This window comes from Haematobia irritans, chromosome 5, assembly GCF_050003625.1.
Source record: "Haematobia irritans isolate KBUSLIRL chromosome 5, ASM5000362v1, whole genome shotgun sequence".
Taxonomy (NCBI): domain Eukaryota; kingdom Metazoa; phylum Arthropoda; class Insecta; order Diptera; family Muscidae; genus Haematobia; species Haematobia irritans.
Window position 1 is genome coordinate 160,179,021 of NC_134401.1, and position 17,980 is coordinate 160,197,000.

The 17,980-nt window shown below is 30.8% G+C and overlaps 1 protein-coding gene across 1 annotated transcript in view; it reads left to right on the forward strand.

The window, feature by feature from the left end:
* The first annotated feature begins 14,448 nt into the window (after positions 1–14,448).
* The window catches only part of Cyp301a1 (Probable cytochrome P450 301a1, mitochondrial), a 32,477-nt gene continuing 28,945 nt past the window's right edge, over positions 14,449–17,980 (forward strand). Inside the window, exon 1 of the mRNA XM_075311396.1 lies at positions 14,449–15,159. Coding sequence (XP_075167511.1) covers positions 14,855–15,159 — 305 coding nt within the window. The 5' untranslated portion in view covers positions 14,449–14,854. The remainder of the gene's footprint in view (positions 15,160–17,980) is intronic.

Consider the following 17,980-nt stretch of genomic DNA (forward strand, 5'->3'; position numbering starts at 1 on the left):
CGTTTTTTTTTCATTCCCTATACAGGAAAAAATTTCACCAACATTTTTCCAATTAAAATCTTAATTGAGTTTTAAAAAATATTCAATTAAAAGTTTAATTGATTCAACAAATTTTTAATTGAAATAAAAATCAATCACACAAATTAATAGTATCAATTAATTCTGTAATTGGATCAAATAATTTTTAATTGACTGTCAATAATTTTTTTAACTCATTTCTGTAATTGAAGGCATTTCAATTAAAAAATTAATTACATCAATTAATTTCGTGATTGAATCCGAAAAAAAAATTGTGTAGTTAGTCGATGTGCATCACCTCTTTTTAAATCAATAAACGAAGGCCATAATTTGTTTACGTATGACAGTATTTGCCTTCTTCAACGGGGTCAATTCACATCTTTTGAGTTCCACAAAACGGTGGCCATCGCCTTGCCAGCCTATCAAACCGTTTTCGCCGTCTCCTTAGCAAATTCAAAGGGTACAGTCCACTAGATCTTATCTATCCCACAAAACGGTATCCATTATATTGCCAGTCTAGTTATCACATGTCTTCTTCGGAACAAATTCAATCAATTTATTAAGACAGACAGCAGTCCACCATTTTTTTTATTTTTATTTATTTAACTCATTTTACAACCAAGCCTAAATGGCCATATACGGTTGTAGGGATACTCAAAATAAAGAATTACATTAAATTTACTTAAAAAAAATTATAAAAATAATTAGGACTACAATCAAGGACTGCAAAAACTTGACATTATTACACCTTATTACTAAGTATATATCTTACTACTATATGTAGACTACGTTACAAAAACCATTTGATATATAAATATAAAAATTTAGGAATTGATTACTACTCTCAAATTTCGACTATTTCTTGTTTCAATTTTAATTTATTGAGACAATAATAATAAAAATTCTATCCAAAATATCCGTTTTCGAAACTATTGCATCAGGCGAGGCGGTAAGGTTAAGTATTTATCGGATCATCCTCTGGACTAATTAGTGAATTATTTAGCTACTTCTCATTTTGTACATCCAACGTTGTCAACGATTTCGTTTTCTTTTTAATGCAAAAAATTTAGAATTAATTTTTTTGTAGTAAATTGTAAATTTTTTTCGGCGGATATTTTACTAAAATGTCTGTCTTAGTGGATCCATGTCGGTAGCACTATTGCGTCGGGCTGTGAGGCTAAATACTTATAAGACCATCCTCCTAAATTCATTTATTCAAAATATAAAATAAAAACGTCGCTTTGCCACCATCCAACGTTGCCAACCACATTACGTATCTTGGAGAATAAAAAAAATGTAGGCATATTTTTTTGCAGCAATAAGATCTTAGTACCATGCTTGGAGAGGAAATTTAGTGAAAAAAATTGTTTCGTCTGAAATTTTTTCTCTTTAGGAAATTTTGTCAATACTTCATTTCTATAGAAATTTTTGGTAAAAATCACATTTCATTATTTTAAATTTTTTATTCCGTTAAGGTTGAATTACACACCATGTGTCAATCCGTACTGGGTTGATTTTTTTCTGTTTGCGGCAGACTATTCGAGTTTTTGATTTCAAAAAGAAATTTCAACTCTTCAATTTTCGGACACATTGTACGCAGGGTATGTAATTCCACCTTTATCCTTGACATGCATGCCATAGCGTTTTTTTTTTTTTGTTATAAAATATTTTCTTTTGACATAAATATACCTCAAATCAATTTCCCTCAAACTCAAATCAATTTCGTGAGGAAATATTATTGATATATTAAACCCATAGAATAGAACACGATTGATGACTATTTACTGTCATGTGTTATTACAAACACTAACCCATAATAAAGTTTTTATGTTTTTTTTAGTGAAAAAGTATTTCTTTTTTATTTTTATATATAAATTAAAGCATTTAATATTTTAATATATACATATATATATATATTACTGCCGCCTACATAAAACTACTTAAAATTATTTTATACAAAAAAAAATGAGAAAGTAATCAACATTTAGCAATTATAGATAAAAATATAATTATAATGTAATTTTTTTTTACATTAACTCTAATTGTTAAATTATAAAAAAATCAAAAATATATTCTAATTGTAATGAAATCTGTGTTCTAGTTTTTTTTCGTTTATTTTATATGCATAAATCTATAAGCAAAAAAATGTAATTGAAAAAAATAACTTCTATAGACATTTTTATCAAAATATCTTTTTTAGTTCATAGATTTTTCTCATATGCTATTCAACGTCTAATTTTTGACAAAATTTCCTAAAACATTATATTACAAATAATATTCCATAAAAATTGAGTTTTAACCAAAATAACTATTCTATAGAAATTTTTATCAAAATATCTTTTTGGATCATAGATCTTTCTCATATACTATTCAAAATTTTTTTAAATTTCGAATAGATATGTAATTTCAACAAAATTTTCCAAAAACTAAATTTCAAGAAATATTATTAAAATAACTAAAATTTTGCCAAAATCTTTATAGGAAATTCCTGATTTTTTCAATGGACCTAGACTATAAATAATAGTCCTAAAAAAATTAAATTACAAAAAATATTCTAAAAAATTGAGTTTTAACAAAAATAATTTTACTATAGAAATTTTTATCAAAATATCTTTTTGGATCATACATTTTTCTCATATACTATTCAAAAAATTTTTCTTTAAATTTCCAATAAAAAATGTAATTTAAAAAAATCAAAAATTAAATTTCAAGAAATATTATAAAAAAATTAAAATTTTGGCAAAATCTTTATAAGAAATTCCGATGGGCCTAGACTATCCATAATATTCATAAAAAATTTAAATTACAAAAAATATTCCATAAAAATTGAGTTTTAGCAAAAATAACTTTTCTATAGAATTTTTATCAAATTATCTTTTTTGATCATAGATTTTTCTCATATACTATTCAAAATTTTTTAAATTCCGAATAGATATGTAATTTCAACAAAATTTCCCAAAAATTACATTTCAAGAAATATTATTAAAAAAAATTAAAATTTTGCCAAAATCTTTATAGGAAATTCCTGATTTCTCAATGGGCCTAGACTATCCATAATATTCCTAAAAAATTTAAATTACAAAAAATATTCCATAAAATTGAGTTTTAACAAAAATAACTTTTCTATAGAATTTTTTATCAAAATATCTTTTTGGATCATAGATTTTTTTAATTTCCATGGGAAATGTAATTTTAACAAAATTTCCCAAAAATTAAATTTCAAGAAATATTATTAAAAAATGAACATTTTGCCAAAAAAAAATCCTGATCTTTTTTCAACGGGCCTAGACTATCCATAATATTCCCAAAAATTTTAAATTACAAAAAATGTTTTAAAAAATTGAGTTTTAACAAAAATAACTGTTTTATAGAATTTTTTATTAAATTATCCTTTTGGATCATAGATTTTTCTCATATACTCTTCAACATTTTTTTTTTAATTTTCAATAGAAATGTAATTTTAACAAAATTTTCCAAAAATTAAATTTAAAGAAATATTAAAAAAATCTTTATAGGAAATTCCTGATTTTTTCAATGGGCCTAGACTATACATAATATTCCTAAAAAAAATTAAATTAAATTAAATTGTTATCACATTATCGTTTTGAATCATAGATTTTTCTCATATACTATTCAGTTTTTTATTTCCAATAAAAAATGTAATTTTTACCAAATTTTCCCAAAAATTAAATTTCAAGAAATATTATTAAAAACAAAGCAAATTTTGTCAAAATCTTTATAGGAAATTCCTGATTTTTTCAATGGACCTAGACTATCCATAATATTTCTAAAAAATTTAAATTACAAAAAATATTCCATAAAAATTGAGTTTTGACTTTTTGGATCATAGATTTTTCTCATATGCTATTCAAAAATTTTTTTTTTTAATTTCCAATAAAAAATGTAATTTTAATAAAATTTCCCAAAAATAAAATTGCAAGAAATATTATAAAAAAATGAAAATTTTGACAAAATCTTTACAGGAAATTCCTGATTTTTTTCCCAAAAATAAAATTGCAAGAAATATTATAAAAAAATGAAAATTTTGACAAAATCTTAACAGGAAATTCCTGATTTTTTTCTCAATGGGCCTAGACTATCCATAATATTCTTAAAAAAATTAAATTACAAAAAATGTTCTAAAAAAATTGAGTTTTAACAAAAATAACTCTTTTATAGAAATTTTTATCAAAATATCTTTTTGGATCATAGATATTTCTCATATACTATTCATATTTTTTTTTAATTTCCAATAGATATCTAATTTTAACAGAATTTTCCAAAAATTAAATTTCAAGAAATATTAACAAAAAATTAAAATGTTGCCAAAATCTTTATAAGAAATTCCAGATTTTTTTCTCAATGGGCCTAGACTATCCATAATATTTCTAAAAAAATTAAATTACAAAAAATATTCCACAAAAATTTAGTTTTAACAAAAATAACTTTTCTATAGACATTTTTAAATATCTTTTTTTTTTAATTTCCATGAGAAATGTAATTTTAACAAAATTTCCCAAAAATTAAATTTCAAGAAATATTATAAAAAAAATGAAAATGTTGGTAAAATCTTTATAGGAAATTCTTGTTTTTTTTTCAATGGAAAAAAATCAGGAATTACCTATAAAGATTTTAGCACAATTTTAATTTTTTATAATATTTCTAGATTTTTTATTTATTTATTTTTTTTTTTTGGAAATTTGGAAAAATTTTGTTTTGTTAATATATTAAAATTATATAAAATTCCATCTATCTGTTCTTAGATTGCATAAAAAAAAATTTCGTTTATCATCAACAACGTTTCGATTTTTAATTTCATCATAAATCCAAAGCGAAAAAACATCAATATATGCCATGTTCTTTATATGATAACAAACGCATTTATATTTCGAACGATATTTGCTATAAACAACATCTTTAGTTTCTCACATGAGGAAACTAAATACGGTTTGATCGAGGCAAATCTAGGACTCTTAAAATTTTATTCTAGGACATCAAAATTTAATTTCTATAGGAAATTTTGATTTGCAATTTAGTTTTATGGAAAATTTATTACAATTTTATATTGAAAGGCCCATGCTAAGATCAGGTTTTGCCGCCAAAATTCTTCAAACTCCCTACCATATGAAATCTAAAAATTTTTCGGAGCAGTAAAAAAGTAGATTTTTGTGTGAAAAAAATATAGGGTATAGTTGGCAGAAAAATCTATTTGACAAAATAGACCTACATTTAGAAATGTATCCCATTAACGGCCATTTTCATGTAGCTCCGTTAGGCTTTAACTGCCAGTTAACAGAAAGTAAATTTAAAATATCTTCTCTCCGGTTAACTTTAACTGAAAAATTTTCGGCAGTTAAGTTCCTAACTGGCATATGGAATATATATGCAAGATGGCAGCTATGCCCATAATACGGTTTAAAAGTTCGTTAGTTAACGGTGCACTAACGGAGCGTTATATCCAAATAAAGTTAAGACCACCGTTGAAGATCTGGCCTCATCATGAACTTTGTAAATGAATAGAAGTGACACGGGACAAAATCAGGTGAATGTGTCAGCAATTGGTAACCCATTCTGACGGTGACAAAGCTGGAGATTAGAGGTTGCATTATCATATTGAAGTACAACCCTGTGAACGTTTTTTTTTCATTCCCTATACAGGAAAAAATTTCACCAACATTTTTCCAATTAAAATCTTAATTGAGTTTTAAAAAATATTCAATTAAAAGTTTAATTGATTCAACAAATTTTTAATTGAAATAAAAATCAATCACACAAATTAATAGTATCAATTAATTCTGTAATTGGATCAAATAATTTTTAATTGACTGTCAATAATTTTTTTAACTCATTTCTGTAATTGAAGGCATTTCAATTAAAAAATTAATTACATCAATTAATTTCGTGATTGAATCCGAAAAAAAAATTGTGTAGTTAGTCGATGTGCATCACCTCTTTTTAAATCAATAAACGAAGGCCATAATTTGTTTACGTATGACAGTATTTGCCTTCTTCAACGGGGTCAATTCACATCTTTTGAGTTCCACAAAACGGTGGCCATCGCCTTGCCAGCCTATCAAACCGTTTTCGCCGTCTCCTTAGCAAATTCAAAGGGTACAGTCCACTAGATCTTATCTATCCCACAAAACGGTATCCATTATATTGCCAGTCTAGTTATCACATGTCTTCTTCGGAACAAATTCAATCAATTTATTAAGACAGACAGCAGTCCACCATTTTTTTTATTTTTATTTATTTAACTCATTTTACAACCAAGCCTAAATGGCCATATACGGTTGTAGGGATACTCAAAATAAAGAATTACATTAAATTTACTTAAAAAAAATTATAAAAATAATTAGGACTACAATCAAGGACTGCAAAAACTTGACATTATTACACCTTATTACTAAGTATATATCTTACTACTATATGTAGACTACGTTACAAAAACCATTTGATATATAAATATAAAAATTTAGGAATTGATTACTACTCTCAAATTTCGACTATTTCTTGTTTCAATTTTAATTTATTGAGACAATAATAATAAAAATTCTATCCAAAATATCCGTTTTCGAAACTATTGCATCAGGCGAGGCGGTAAGGTTAAGTATTTATCGGATCATCCTCTGGACTAATTAGTGAATTATTTAGCTACTTCTCATTTTGTACATCCAACGTTGTCAACGATTTCGTTTTCTTTTTAATGCAAAAAATTTAGAATTAATTTTTTTGTAGTAAATTGTAAATTTTTTTCGGCGGATATTTTACTAAAATGTCTGTCTTAGTGGATCCATGTCGGTAGCACTATTGCGTCGGGCTGTGAGGCTAAATACTTATAAGACCATCCTCCTAAATTCATTTATTCAAAATATAAAATAAAAACGTCGCTTTGCCACCATCCAACGTTGCCAACCACATTACGTATCTTGGAGAATAAAAAAAATGTAGGCATATTTTTTTGCAGCAATAAGATCTTAGTACCATGCTTGGAGAGGAAATTTAGTGAAAAAAATTGTTTCGTCTGAAATTTTTTCTCTTTAGGAAATTTTGTCAATACTTCATTTCTATAGAAATTTTTGGTAAAAATCACATTTCATTATTTTAAATTTTTTATTCCGTTAAGGTTGAATTACACACCATGTGTCAATCCGTACTGGGTTGATTTTTTTCTGTTTGCGGCAGACTATTCGAGTTTTTGATTTCAAAAAGAAATTTCAACTCTTCAATTTTCGGACACATTGTACGCAGGGTATGTAATTCCACCTTTATCCTTGACATGCATGCCATAGCGTTTTTTTTTTTTTGTTATAAAATATTTTCTTTTGACATAAATATACCTCAAATCAATTTCCCTCAAACTCAAATCAATTTCGTGAGGAAATATTATTGATATATTAAACCCATAGAATAGAACACGATTGATGACTATTTACTGTCATGTGTTATTACAAACACTAACCCATAATAAAGTTTTTATGTTTTTTTTAGTGAAAAAGTATTTCTTTTTTATTTTTATATATAAATTAAAGCATTTAATATTTTAATATATACATATATATATATATTACTGCCGCCTACATAAAACTACTTAAAATTATTTTATACAAAAAAAAATGAGAAAGTAATCAACATTTAGCAATTATAGATAAAAATATAATTATAATGTAATTTTTTTTTACATTAACTCTAATTGTTAAATTATAAAAAAATCAAAAATATATTCTAATTGTAATGAAATCTGTGTTCTAGTTTTTTTTCGTTTATTTTATATGCATAAATCTATAAGCAAAATTTGTCTAGTTTGTAAGAATTTTTGTTTTATACGAGTTTTTTAGTTTGATTTAAATTTTTAGTATAAGTTTTAACTTTTGTAATTGAAATTGAAACAAAACGAAAATTGAGATGAAAAAAATCAAGCCATTTAACAAGAATACTTATGTAAATCGCATAATATTGCCATTATGAAGAAAACAAAAGTCATAAAATCACTTTTTATATATACATACATACATACATAAATACACACATACTTTAATTGAAACAAAACGAAAAAAACTAATTTATAAACAAATAAAAAAAAACCAAACTTTACTATATACATACATCTCTGAAATTAAAAGAAAAACTTTATATCTAAAACTCATATTTTTTTGATTTAGTTTTGCACAAATCTACTTTTATTGTAAAAGAAAACAATACGAAATGTGGAATTATTATTAAAATGAAATTAATTCATTGTGAAATATAAAAAAAAAAACAGAAACAAAATGACAAAGCAAATATTGCTAAAAAAATAAGTGTAAAAATTATCTTAATTTATAAATATACAATTGAACAATTCATAAGAAAAATTATAACCACAGTGTTTTATTCAAAACAAATGCAAGCAAAACTTTAAATTATTATAGCAAATTTGGCAACAGTTATCGCCAAACAGATTACCAATTAGTGGCCACAGACCAAGAGTGGCGGTAACGGCGACGGTGACGTCGACTACGGGAATAAGGGTGAATATAACCATTGACACAATATATCAAATTTGGGCAAATTTCTGCGATTTTTCTTTTAATCTTTGGTTTCTGAAGTACGTCTGTGACATTAGTCCCAAATTACAATAATGCAGTTACCGACTTCTGTTATTTGCAGACTTTTTTATACCCACCACCATAGAATGGTGACGGGGGTATAATAAGTTTGTCATTCCGTTTGTAACACATCGAAATATCGATTTCCGACTATATAAAGTATATATATTCTTGATCAGGGAGAAATTCTAAGACGATATAACGATGTCCGTCTGTCCGTCTGTCTGTCTGTTGTAATCACGCTACAGTCTTCAATAATGAAGCAATCGTGCTGAAATTTTCACAAACTCGTCTTTTGTCTGCAGGCAGGTCAAGTTCGAAGATGGGCTATATCGGTCCAAGTTTTGATATAGTCCCCATATAAACCGACCTCCCGATTTGGGGTCTTGGGCTTATAGAAATCCAATTTGCCTGAAATTTGAAATCTAGAGGTATTTTATGACCATAAAGAGGTGTGCCAAAAATGGTGAGTATTGGTCCATGTTTTGGAATAGCCCCCATATAGACCGATCTCCCGATTTTACTTCTTGAACTTATAGAAATCGTAGTTTTTATCCAATTTGCCTGAAATTGGAAATCTAGAGGTATTGTAGGACCACAAATACGTGTGCCAAAAATTGTGAGTATCGATCCATATTTTGGTATAGCCCCCATATAGACCGATCTCCCGATTTTACTTCTAGGGCTTATAGAAACTGCAGTTTTTATTCAATTTACCTGAAATTGGAAATCTAGAGGTATTGTAGGACCACAAAGAGGTGTGCCAAAAATGGTGAGTATCGGTCCATGTTTTGGTATAGCCCCCATATAGACCGATCTCCCGATTTTACTTCTTGGGCTTATAGAAACCGCAGTTTTTTTATCCAATTTGCCTGAAATTTGAAATCAGGAGGTATTTTATGACCATAAAAAGGTGTGCCAAAAATGGTATCGGTATCGGTCCATGTTTTGGTATAGCCCCCATATAGACCGATCTCCCGATTTTACTTCTTGGGCTTATAGAAACCGCAGTTTTTATTCAATTTATCTGAAATTGGAAATCTAGAGGTATTGTAGGACCACAAATACGTGTGCCAAAAATTGTGAGTATCGATCCATATTTTGGTATAGCCCCCATATAGACCGATCTCCCGATTTTACTTCTTGGCCTTATAGAAATCGTAGTTTTTATCCAATTTGCCTGAAATTTGAAATCTAGAGGTATTTTATGACCATAAATAGGTGTGCCAAAAATGGTGAGTATCGGTCCATGTTTTGGTATAGCCCCCATATAGACCGATCTCCCGATTTTACCTCTTGGGCTTATAGAAACCGCAGTTTTTATCCAATTTATCTGAATTTGGAAATCGAGAGGTACTTTAGAACCGTAAAGAGGTGTGCCAAAAATGGTGAGCATCGATCCATGTTTTAGTATGGTGCCCATATAAACCGACCTCCCGATTTGGGGTTTTGGGCTTATAGAAACCGTAGTTTTTATCCAATGTGCCTGAAATTGGAAATCTAGATGTATTTTAGAACCATAAATAGGTGTGCCGAAAATCGTGAGTATCGGTCCATATTTGGGGAGCCACCGTGGTGCAATGGTTAGCATGCCCGCCTTGCATACACAAGGTCGTGGGTTCGATTCCTGCTACGACCGAACACCAAAAAGTTTTTCAGCGGTGGATTATCCCACCTCAGTAATGCTGGTGACATTTCGGAGGGTTTCAAAGCTTCTCTAAGTGGTTTCACTGCAATGTGGAACGCCGTTCGGACTCGGCTATAAAAAGGAGGTCCCTTGTCATTGAGCTTAACATGGAATCGGGCAGCACTCAGTGATAAGAGAGAAGTTCACCACTGTGGTATCACAATGGACTGAATAGTCTAAGTGAGCTTGATACATCGGGCTGCCACATAACCTAACCTAACCTAACCTAACGCTTGTCTGAAACATTTGGCCTCAAATATTTTCAAAAATTCACAATTTTTTCAGATTGGATTTAGTATTTTTTCGACAAAATTTAAACAATTTGTACCATTTTATGAATTCTTAAACTGTTTTTAAACAATTTTAAACAAAAAAAGTTAAAGCTACCCATTAAAAATATGAAAAAAGCATGTTATAAAAAATTGAATGAAAAGAACTTCCTGTGTAGTTAAAATAAAGAACATCATTGGAAGTACATCTTCTGGAAGTGCTTTTAAAGTTGTGCCTTGGGAAGAACTTCCATTTTTTTTGCTGGGCATTTGCACAATATATCAAGTTTGGGTAAATTTCTGCGAATTTCTTTTAATTTGGGACTAATGTACGTCTGTGACATTAGTCCCAAATTACAATAATGCAGTTACCGACTTCTGTTATTTGCAGACTTTTTTTCTTTGGCTTATGTTAATAACATAGTAAAAAGCTTTAATTTCTTGTCAATCTCTGTTACAGAGTGAGCTTCATGTTAATTGAATTTTTCTGTTAACATAAAAGCTGTATGTTATGGCTTACAGATGGGTCAACATAATCATCGTTGCTGCATAACAGTCATACAAAAACTGCTAGCCGAATAAAATCTACAGTGAATGTTCGGTTTGAGGAGTTTTGTATTGTGTAACTACCAAAGTGTAGACATTTCCAAATATTTGAAAAAGTTAAAAATCAAATCTTTCATAAACTAAAGCAAGTAAGTAAAGTTTAAAGTCGGGCGGGACCGACTATATTATACACTTCACCATTATGTAGACAAAATTTGTGTTACCATCTCAACTCCTTCAAATTTGTTGGGAGTTATTATGAAGGTTTATATTCCCATATACAAATATTTATATCTTAACCGATTTGGAGAAAATTTTTTGTACTTCTACAAAATCGCTAGAATTAAAAATTAAATCGTCTAACGCCATGTTAACATTGCGTTTCATATGTTAGTAATATGGGGGCTATATACAATTATGAACTTGATATGGACCAATTTTTGTGTGATTGGGGATCGATTTATCTGAGGGCTATATATAACTATAGACCGATATGGACCTAGTTAGGCATGGTTGTTAACGGCCATATACTAGCACAATGTACCAAATTTCAACTGACTCGTATGAAATTTGCTCCTCCAAGAGGCCCCAAAACCAAATCGGATCGGTTTATATGGAGGCTATATATGATTATCAACCGAATGGGAAGAATTTTGCTCTTCCAAGGGGCTCTGGAGGTCAAATCTGGGGATCGGTTTATATAATTATGGACCGATACCGACCAATTTTTGCATGGGAGTTTGAGGCCATATATTAACACCACGTACCAAATTTCAACTGAATCAGATGCATTTTGGTCTTCCAAGAGGCTCCGCAAGCCAAATCTGGTGATCGGTTTATATGGGGGCTATATATAATTATGGACCGATGTGGACCAATTTTTGCATGGTTGTTACGGACAATATACTAACACCATGTACCAAATTTCAGCCGGATCGGATGAAATTTGCTTCTCTTAGAGGCCTCGCAAGCCAAATCGGGGGATCGGTTTGTATGGGGGCTACATACAATTATGGACCGATGTGGACCAATTTTTGCATGGTCGTTAGAGACCATATACTAACACCATGTACCAAATTTCAGCCGGATCGGATGAAATTTGCTTCTCTTAGAGGCCTCGCAAGCCAAATTTGGGGGTCCGTTTATATGGGGGCTATACGTAAAAGTGTACCAATATGGCCCATTTGCAATGCCATCCGACCTACATCAATAACAACTACTTGTGCCAAGTTTCAAGTCGATAGCTTGTTTCGTTCGGAAGTTAGCGTGATTTCAACAGACGGACGGACGGACGGACATGCTCAGATCGACTCAGAATTTCACCACGACCCACAATATATATACTTTATGGGGTCTTAGAGCAATATTTCGATGTGTTACAAACGGAATGACAAAGTTAATATACCTCCCATCCTATGGTGGAGGGTATAAAAAATATGGGAAATATAAAGCTAGAGCAATTTTGATGCATTTGTACAAAAGAGCATTTATGATTTATTGAGCGATACATATGTATTCGAGATATAGGACAATTTGAATAATATTTACAATTGTGCTACTCAGCAGTGGCGATTTTACAAGGATATTGGTTAAATCTCGCCAAGATATGTGGTCAATTGTGGGTTGTGATATATTAACAGGTTGGCTGATAAGTCCCCGGTCTAACAAAGAAAAACACATTTTTTTTGTCAAAATTCGTTTTTATTATTCAACATAGTTCCATTCAAGAGCGATACAACGATTATAACGATCTTCCAATTTTTTTGATACCATTTTGATAGTACTCCTTCGGTTTTACCTCAAAATAGACCTCAATTTCGGCGATCACCTCTTCATTGCAGACAAATTTTTTCCCTTCGAGCATCCTTTTGAGGTCTGAAAACAAGAAAAAGTCGCTGGGGGCCAGATCTGGAGAATACGGTGGGTGGGGAAGCAATTCGAAGCCCAATTCATGAATTTGTGCAATCGTTCTCAATGACTTGTGGCACGGTGCGTTGTCTTGGTGCAACAATACTTCTTTCTTCTTCATATGGGGCCGTTTTGCCGCGATTTCGACCTTCAAACGCTCTAATAATGCCATATAATAGTCACTGTTGATGGTTTTTCCCTTCACAAGATAATCGATAAAAATTATTCCATGCGCATCCCAAAAAACAGAGACCATTACTTTGCCAGCGGACTTTTGAGTCTTTCTACGCTTCGGAGACGGTTCACCGGTCGCTGACCACTCATCCGACCGTCGATTGAACTCAGGAGTGTAGTGATGGAGCCATGTTTCATCCATTGTCACATATCGACAGAAAAACTCGGGTGTATTACTAGTTAACAGCTGCAAACACCGCTCAGAATCATCAACACGTTGTGGTTTTTGGTCAAATGTGAGCTTGCGCGGCACAGAGCTTCCGCATATCCAAATATTGATGAATGATATGACCCACACGTTCCTTTAATATCTTTAAGGCCTCTGCTATCTCGATCAACTTCATTTTACGGTCATTCAGAATCATATTGTGGATTTTTTTGATGTTTTCGTCGGTAACCACCTCTTTAGGGCGTCCACTGCGTTCACCGTCCTCCGTGCTCATTTCACCACTCTTGAATTTTGCATACCAATCAATTATTGTTGGTTTCCCTGGGGCAGAGTCTGGAAACTCATTATCAAGCCCAATTTTTGCTTCCACCGTATTTTTTCCCCTTCAGAAAACAGTATTTTATCAAAACACGAAATTCCTTTTTTTTTTCCATTTTTTCACAATAACAAAAGTTGCTTCACAAAAAACGCTCTATCTTACAAACTAATTGACTTACCGACGTCAAATTTTGACACGAATCATTTGAAGGTTGGTACTATATAAAAATAATATGCATTTAATACTAGCGACGCAATCTATGCGTCAGACCGGGGACTTATCAGCCAACCTGTTATGTTTGCTTGGGAGAGTATTTGGCATCAAATCCATCTGATATTAATTGATAATTGCCAATTTTTCCTACTTCAATATAACATTTCAATATTAACATAATATTCGTATCAAATTCGTTATGTAGAAACGACCAAAAATGTAAAACTAACAAATTAAAATAAAGACCGAATATAGTTTTACAAGGCAAACGAATAATAAAGCACAATATTCGGCTACACACTGCTATCACAAAGACTTAACCACAATCTCAATATGCCCACACAAATGTGAAGCCGAATATTGTTCATGGCTTTATTTAACCCACAAAAACTAAACTCACCACCATTGGGGAGTCTACTACCAATTTTGCGAATAGCATGCACGCATACATCTTACATGTGACCATCTATTTTTGAGACTAGTTGTGTTTCAAACGCCAAGCTCAACGGTTCGATAAAAAATTTACCGCGAAGTTAACAATTGGCACGTCTTATAATGAAGGAAATTTCTTTGTCGACTACAGTGAAAATAAAAATAATAATAGATGGGTTGTTGATTTGTTTGTTTTTTGTTCCTCAAGTTTAAAATACCAATGAAAAGCGAAGAAAAAGGAAATAACCATAATACAAGAAGTAAAGTGAAAATTTCAACCAGAATACCAATTACATTATGAAGTGGTTATAATCAAAAAAAGTCAAATTAAAGCTATTGAAACAACAACAAAAATCGACGACCTTAGTTAATAATATTTAAAAAATTTGAAGAAAAAACAAAAACAACGGAAACGAAAGAAAAAGTCATTCACAAGCCAAACAATCCATCGTCATCATCATCATCATCGCCATGAGTGCTTTAACATTGACATGTAATATGGTGCGCGTCAAAAATACAGCTAACACACTGACAGCATTGGCAACAAAATCTTCGTCATCATTAGCAGCAATAAATTGGCAATTGGCTGGTAAACGTGAAAATTCTTCCAGTGCCACAGCCACAGTGCCCCCCACATCATGTCCCCATTTGGCCAATGATTTTGAAAGTAGTGAAACATCATCTTTAATCCATCATAGTGCTGAATGGCAAAATGCCTTACCCTATGAGCAAATACCTGGACCAAAACCCATACCAATTTTGGGAAATACATGGAGGTAGAGTGTGCAAACAATTACCTATTTAGATTATCTACAAAACATTTGGAAGTCAAACAAAAGACTCAAACTATTTCTTACAAATTCAAACAATATGGTTAAACCCAAATTAGACACAAAGAAAATCGATGGGATGTATGGCTTTATAAGAGTATCAATATGAATATATCACATTTTTTTTGTGGCACAAAAATATGCATTTTCAATACAAATGTCATTCTCCCCGACCGGCTGGTGTTGATGTGTAGGCAACAAGTTTGTGTCTTAAGTCTTTTGTTTTCAAGATTTATATTTTGCAACCAAATTTTTAATTGCTTTTTAAACATTAAATAAAATAAAATTAGAAGATATATGCAGCATTATTCTAGAATTCATACGAAAAAAAAATATTTTTGGTGGAAAATCAAATATATCAACATTTTCTAGAATATAAAATGTTCATTGAAATATTTTTACGATGAACTATTTTAATTTCATTGTCTTTTTAATACCATCTTTAACCGAATGGTTCGGATGATTCAAAATCGGAAGAAACTTGGCCACACATGGTTTTGTGGACCAAAAGTTTCAACTTACTTTATACATGGGCCTCAAAACTCTCCAGAATTGAAATATGGGGGTCGCTTATATGGGGGCTATATAGAATTATGAACTTGATATGGACCAATTTTTGTGTGATTGGGGATCGATTTATCTGAGGACTATATATAACTATAGACCGATATGGACCTAGTTAGGCATGGTTGTTAACGGCCATATACTAGCACAATGTACCAAATTTCAACTGACTCGGATGAAATTTGCTCCTCCAAGAGGCTCCAAAACCAAATCTCGGGATCGGTTTATATGGGGGCTATATATGATTATGGACTTATATGGACCACTTTTGGCATGGTTGTTAAATATCATATACTACCGCCACGTACCAAATTTCAACCAGATCGGATGAATTTTGCTTCTCCAAAAGGCACCAGAGGTCAAATCTCGGGATTGGTTTATATGGGGGCTATATATAATTATGGGCTGATATGAACCAATTCCTGCACGGTAGTTAGATACCATATACTAACATCACGTACCAAATTTCAACTAAATCAGATAAATTTTAGTCTTCCAAGAGGCTCCGGAGGTCAAATCTGGTGATCGGTTTATATGGGGGTATATATAATTATGGCCCGATGTGGACCAATTTTTGCATGGTCATTAGAGACCATATACTAACACCATGTACCAAATTTCAACCGGATCGGACGAAATGTGCTTCTCATAGAGGCTCCGCAAGCCAAATCGGGGGATCGGTTTATATGGGGGCTACATATAATTATGGACCGATGTGGACCAATTTTTGCATGGTTGTTAGAGACCATATACTAACACCATGTACCAAATTTCAGCCGGATCGGATGAAATTAGCTTCTCTTAAAGGCTCCGCAAGCCAAATCGGGGGATCGGTTTATATGGGGGCTATATGTAATTATGGACCGATGTGAACCAATTTTTGCATGGTCGTTGGAGACCATATACTAACACCATGTACCAAATTTCAGCCGGATCGGATGAAATTTGCTTCTCTTAGAGCAACCGCAAGCCAAATTTGGGGGTCCGTTTATATGGGGGCTATACGTAAAAGTGGATCGATATGGCCCATTTGTAATACTATCCGACCTACATCAAAAACAACTACTTGAGCCAAGTTTCAAGTCGATAGCTTGTTTCGTTCGGAAGTTAGCGTGATTTCAACAGACGGACGGACGGACGGACATGCTCAGATCGACTCAGAATTTCACCACGACCCAAAATATATATACTTTATGGGGTCTTAGAGCAATATTTCGATGTGTTACAAACGGAATGACAAAGTTAATATACCCTCCTCCTATGGTGGAGGGTATAAAAAAACAATCGATTAAAACTAAATCCTTTAAATTTTTCTTCTTCTTTGTGTCTTAAGTCTTTTGTTTTCAGACCTTTGACCAAATTTAATTTTTTATTTTTAGTAACAAATAGTAAATGTTTTTTAATTGAAAAAAAATTAAAATAAAATTTGAAGATACACAATCCAGCATAATTTTTGAATTATATATCGAAAGGTATTCATACTATAAAAGAATATATTTGGTGGAAAATCAAAAATATCAAAATATTAAATATTTATTATTCAATAAAAATTTTACGATTTTATTAAGTAATAATTTATATTTTTACGATGAAATATTTTAATTTCATTGACTTTTTTGTAAGTCTTGTGTTTTCAACCTTTAGACCCAGCAAACGAATTTTATTTTTAGTAACAAATAGTAAATGTTTTTTAATTGAAATAAAAAAACTAAAAGAAAATTAGAAAATATATAATCCAGCATTATTCTCGAATGATATATCGAATGGTATTCATACAAAAAAAAAAACTTTGGTGGAAAATCGAAAATATCTAGATATTAAATATATATTATTAAATAAATATTTTAAGATTTTATTGACTTTTAAGTACCATTTTTTCCGACTGGTGCATATGTTTCAAAATCGAGAGAAATTTGGACACACTGATTTCACATGGCCATCAAAAGTCCCAATATCCAATCTGCCCTAGAGGTTTCATGTGCTATGAAGATTTTTTGGTGCAATTTGCATGCTATGTTTAAGCAGTGTGACATTTTAATTTTGCGAAAATGTTTAAAAAAATCTGAATGTTTTAATTTTTTTTAAATACTTTTGTACTTTTTTATTTGCAATATCAATACCACTGTTATCCGACTGGTCTGATTGCAACATAGCAATTTGTTAGTGTCTTTAGACTTTCGTTTTCAAACCATAGGCATGTGGA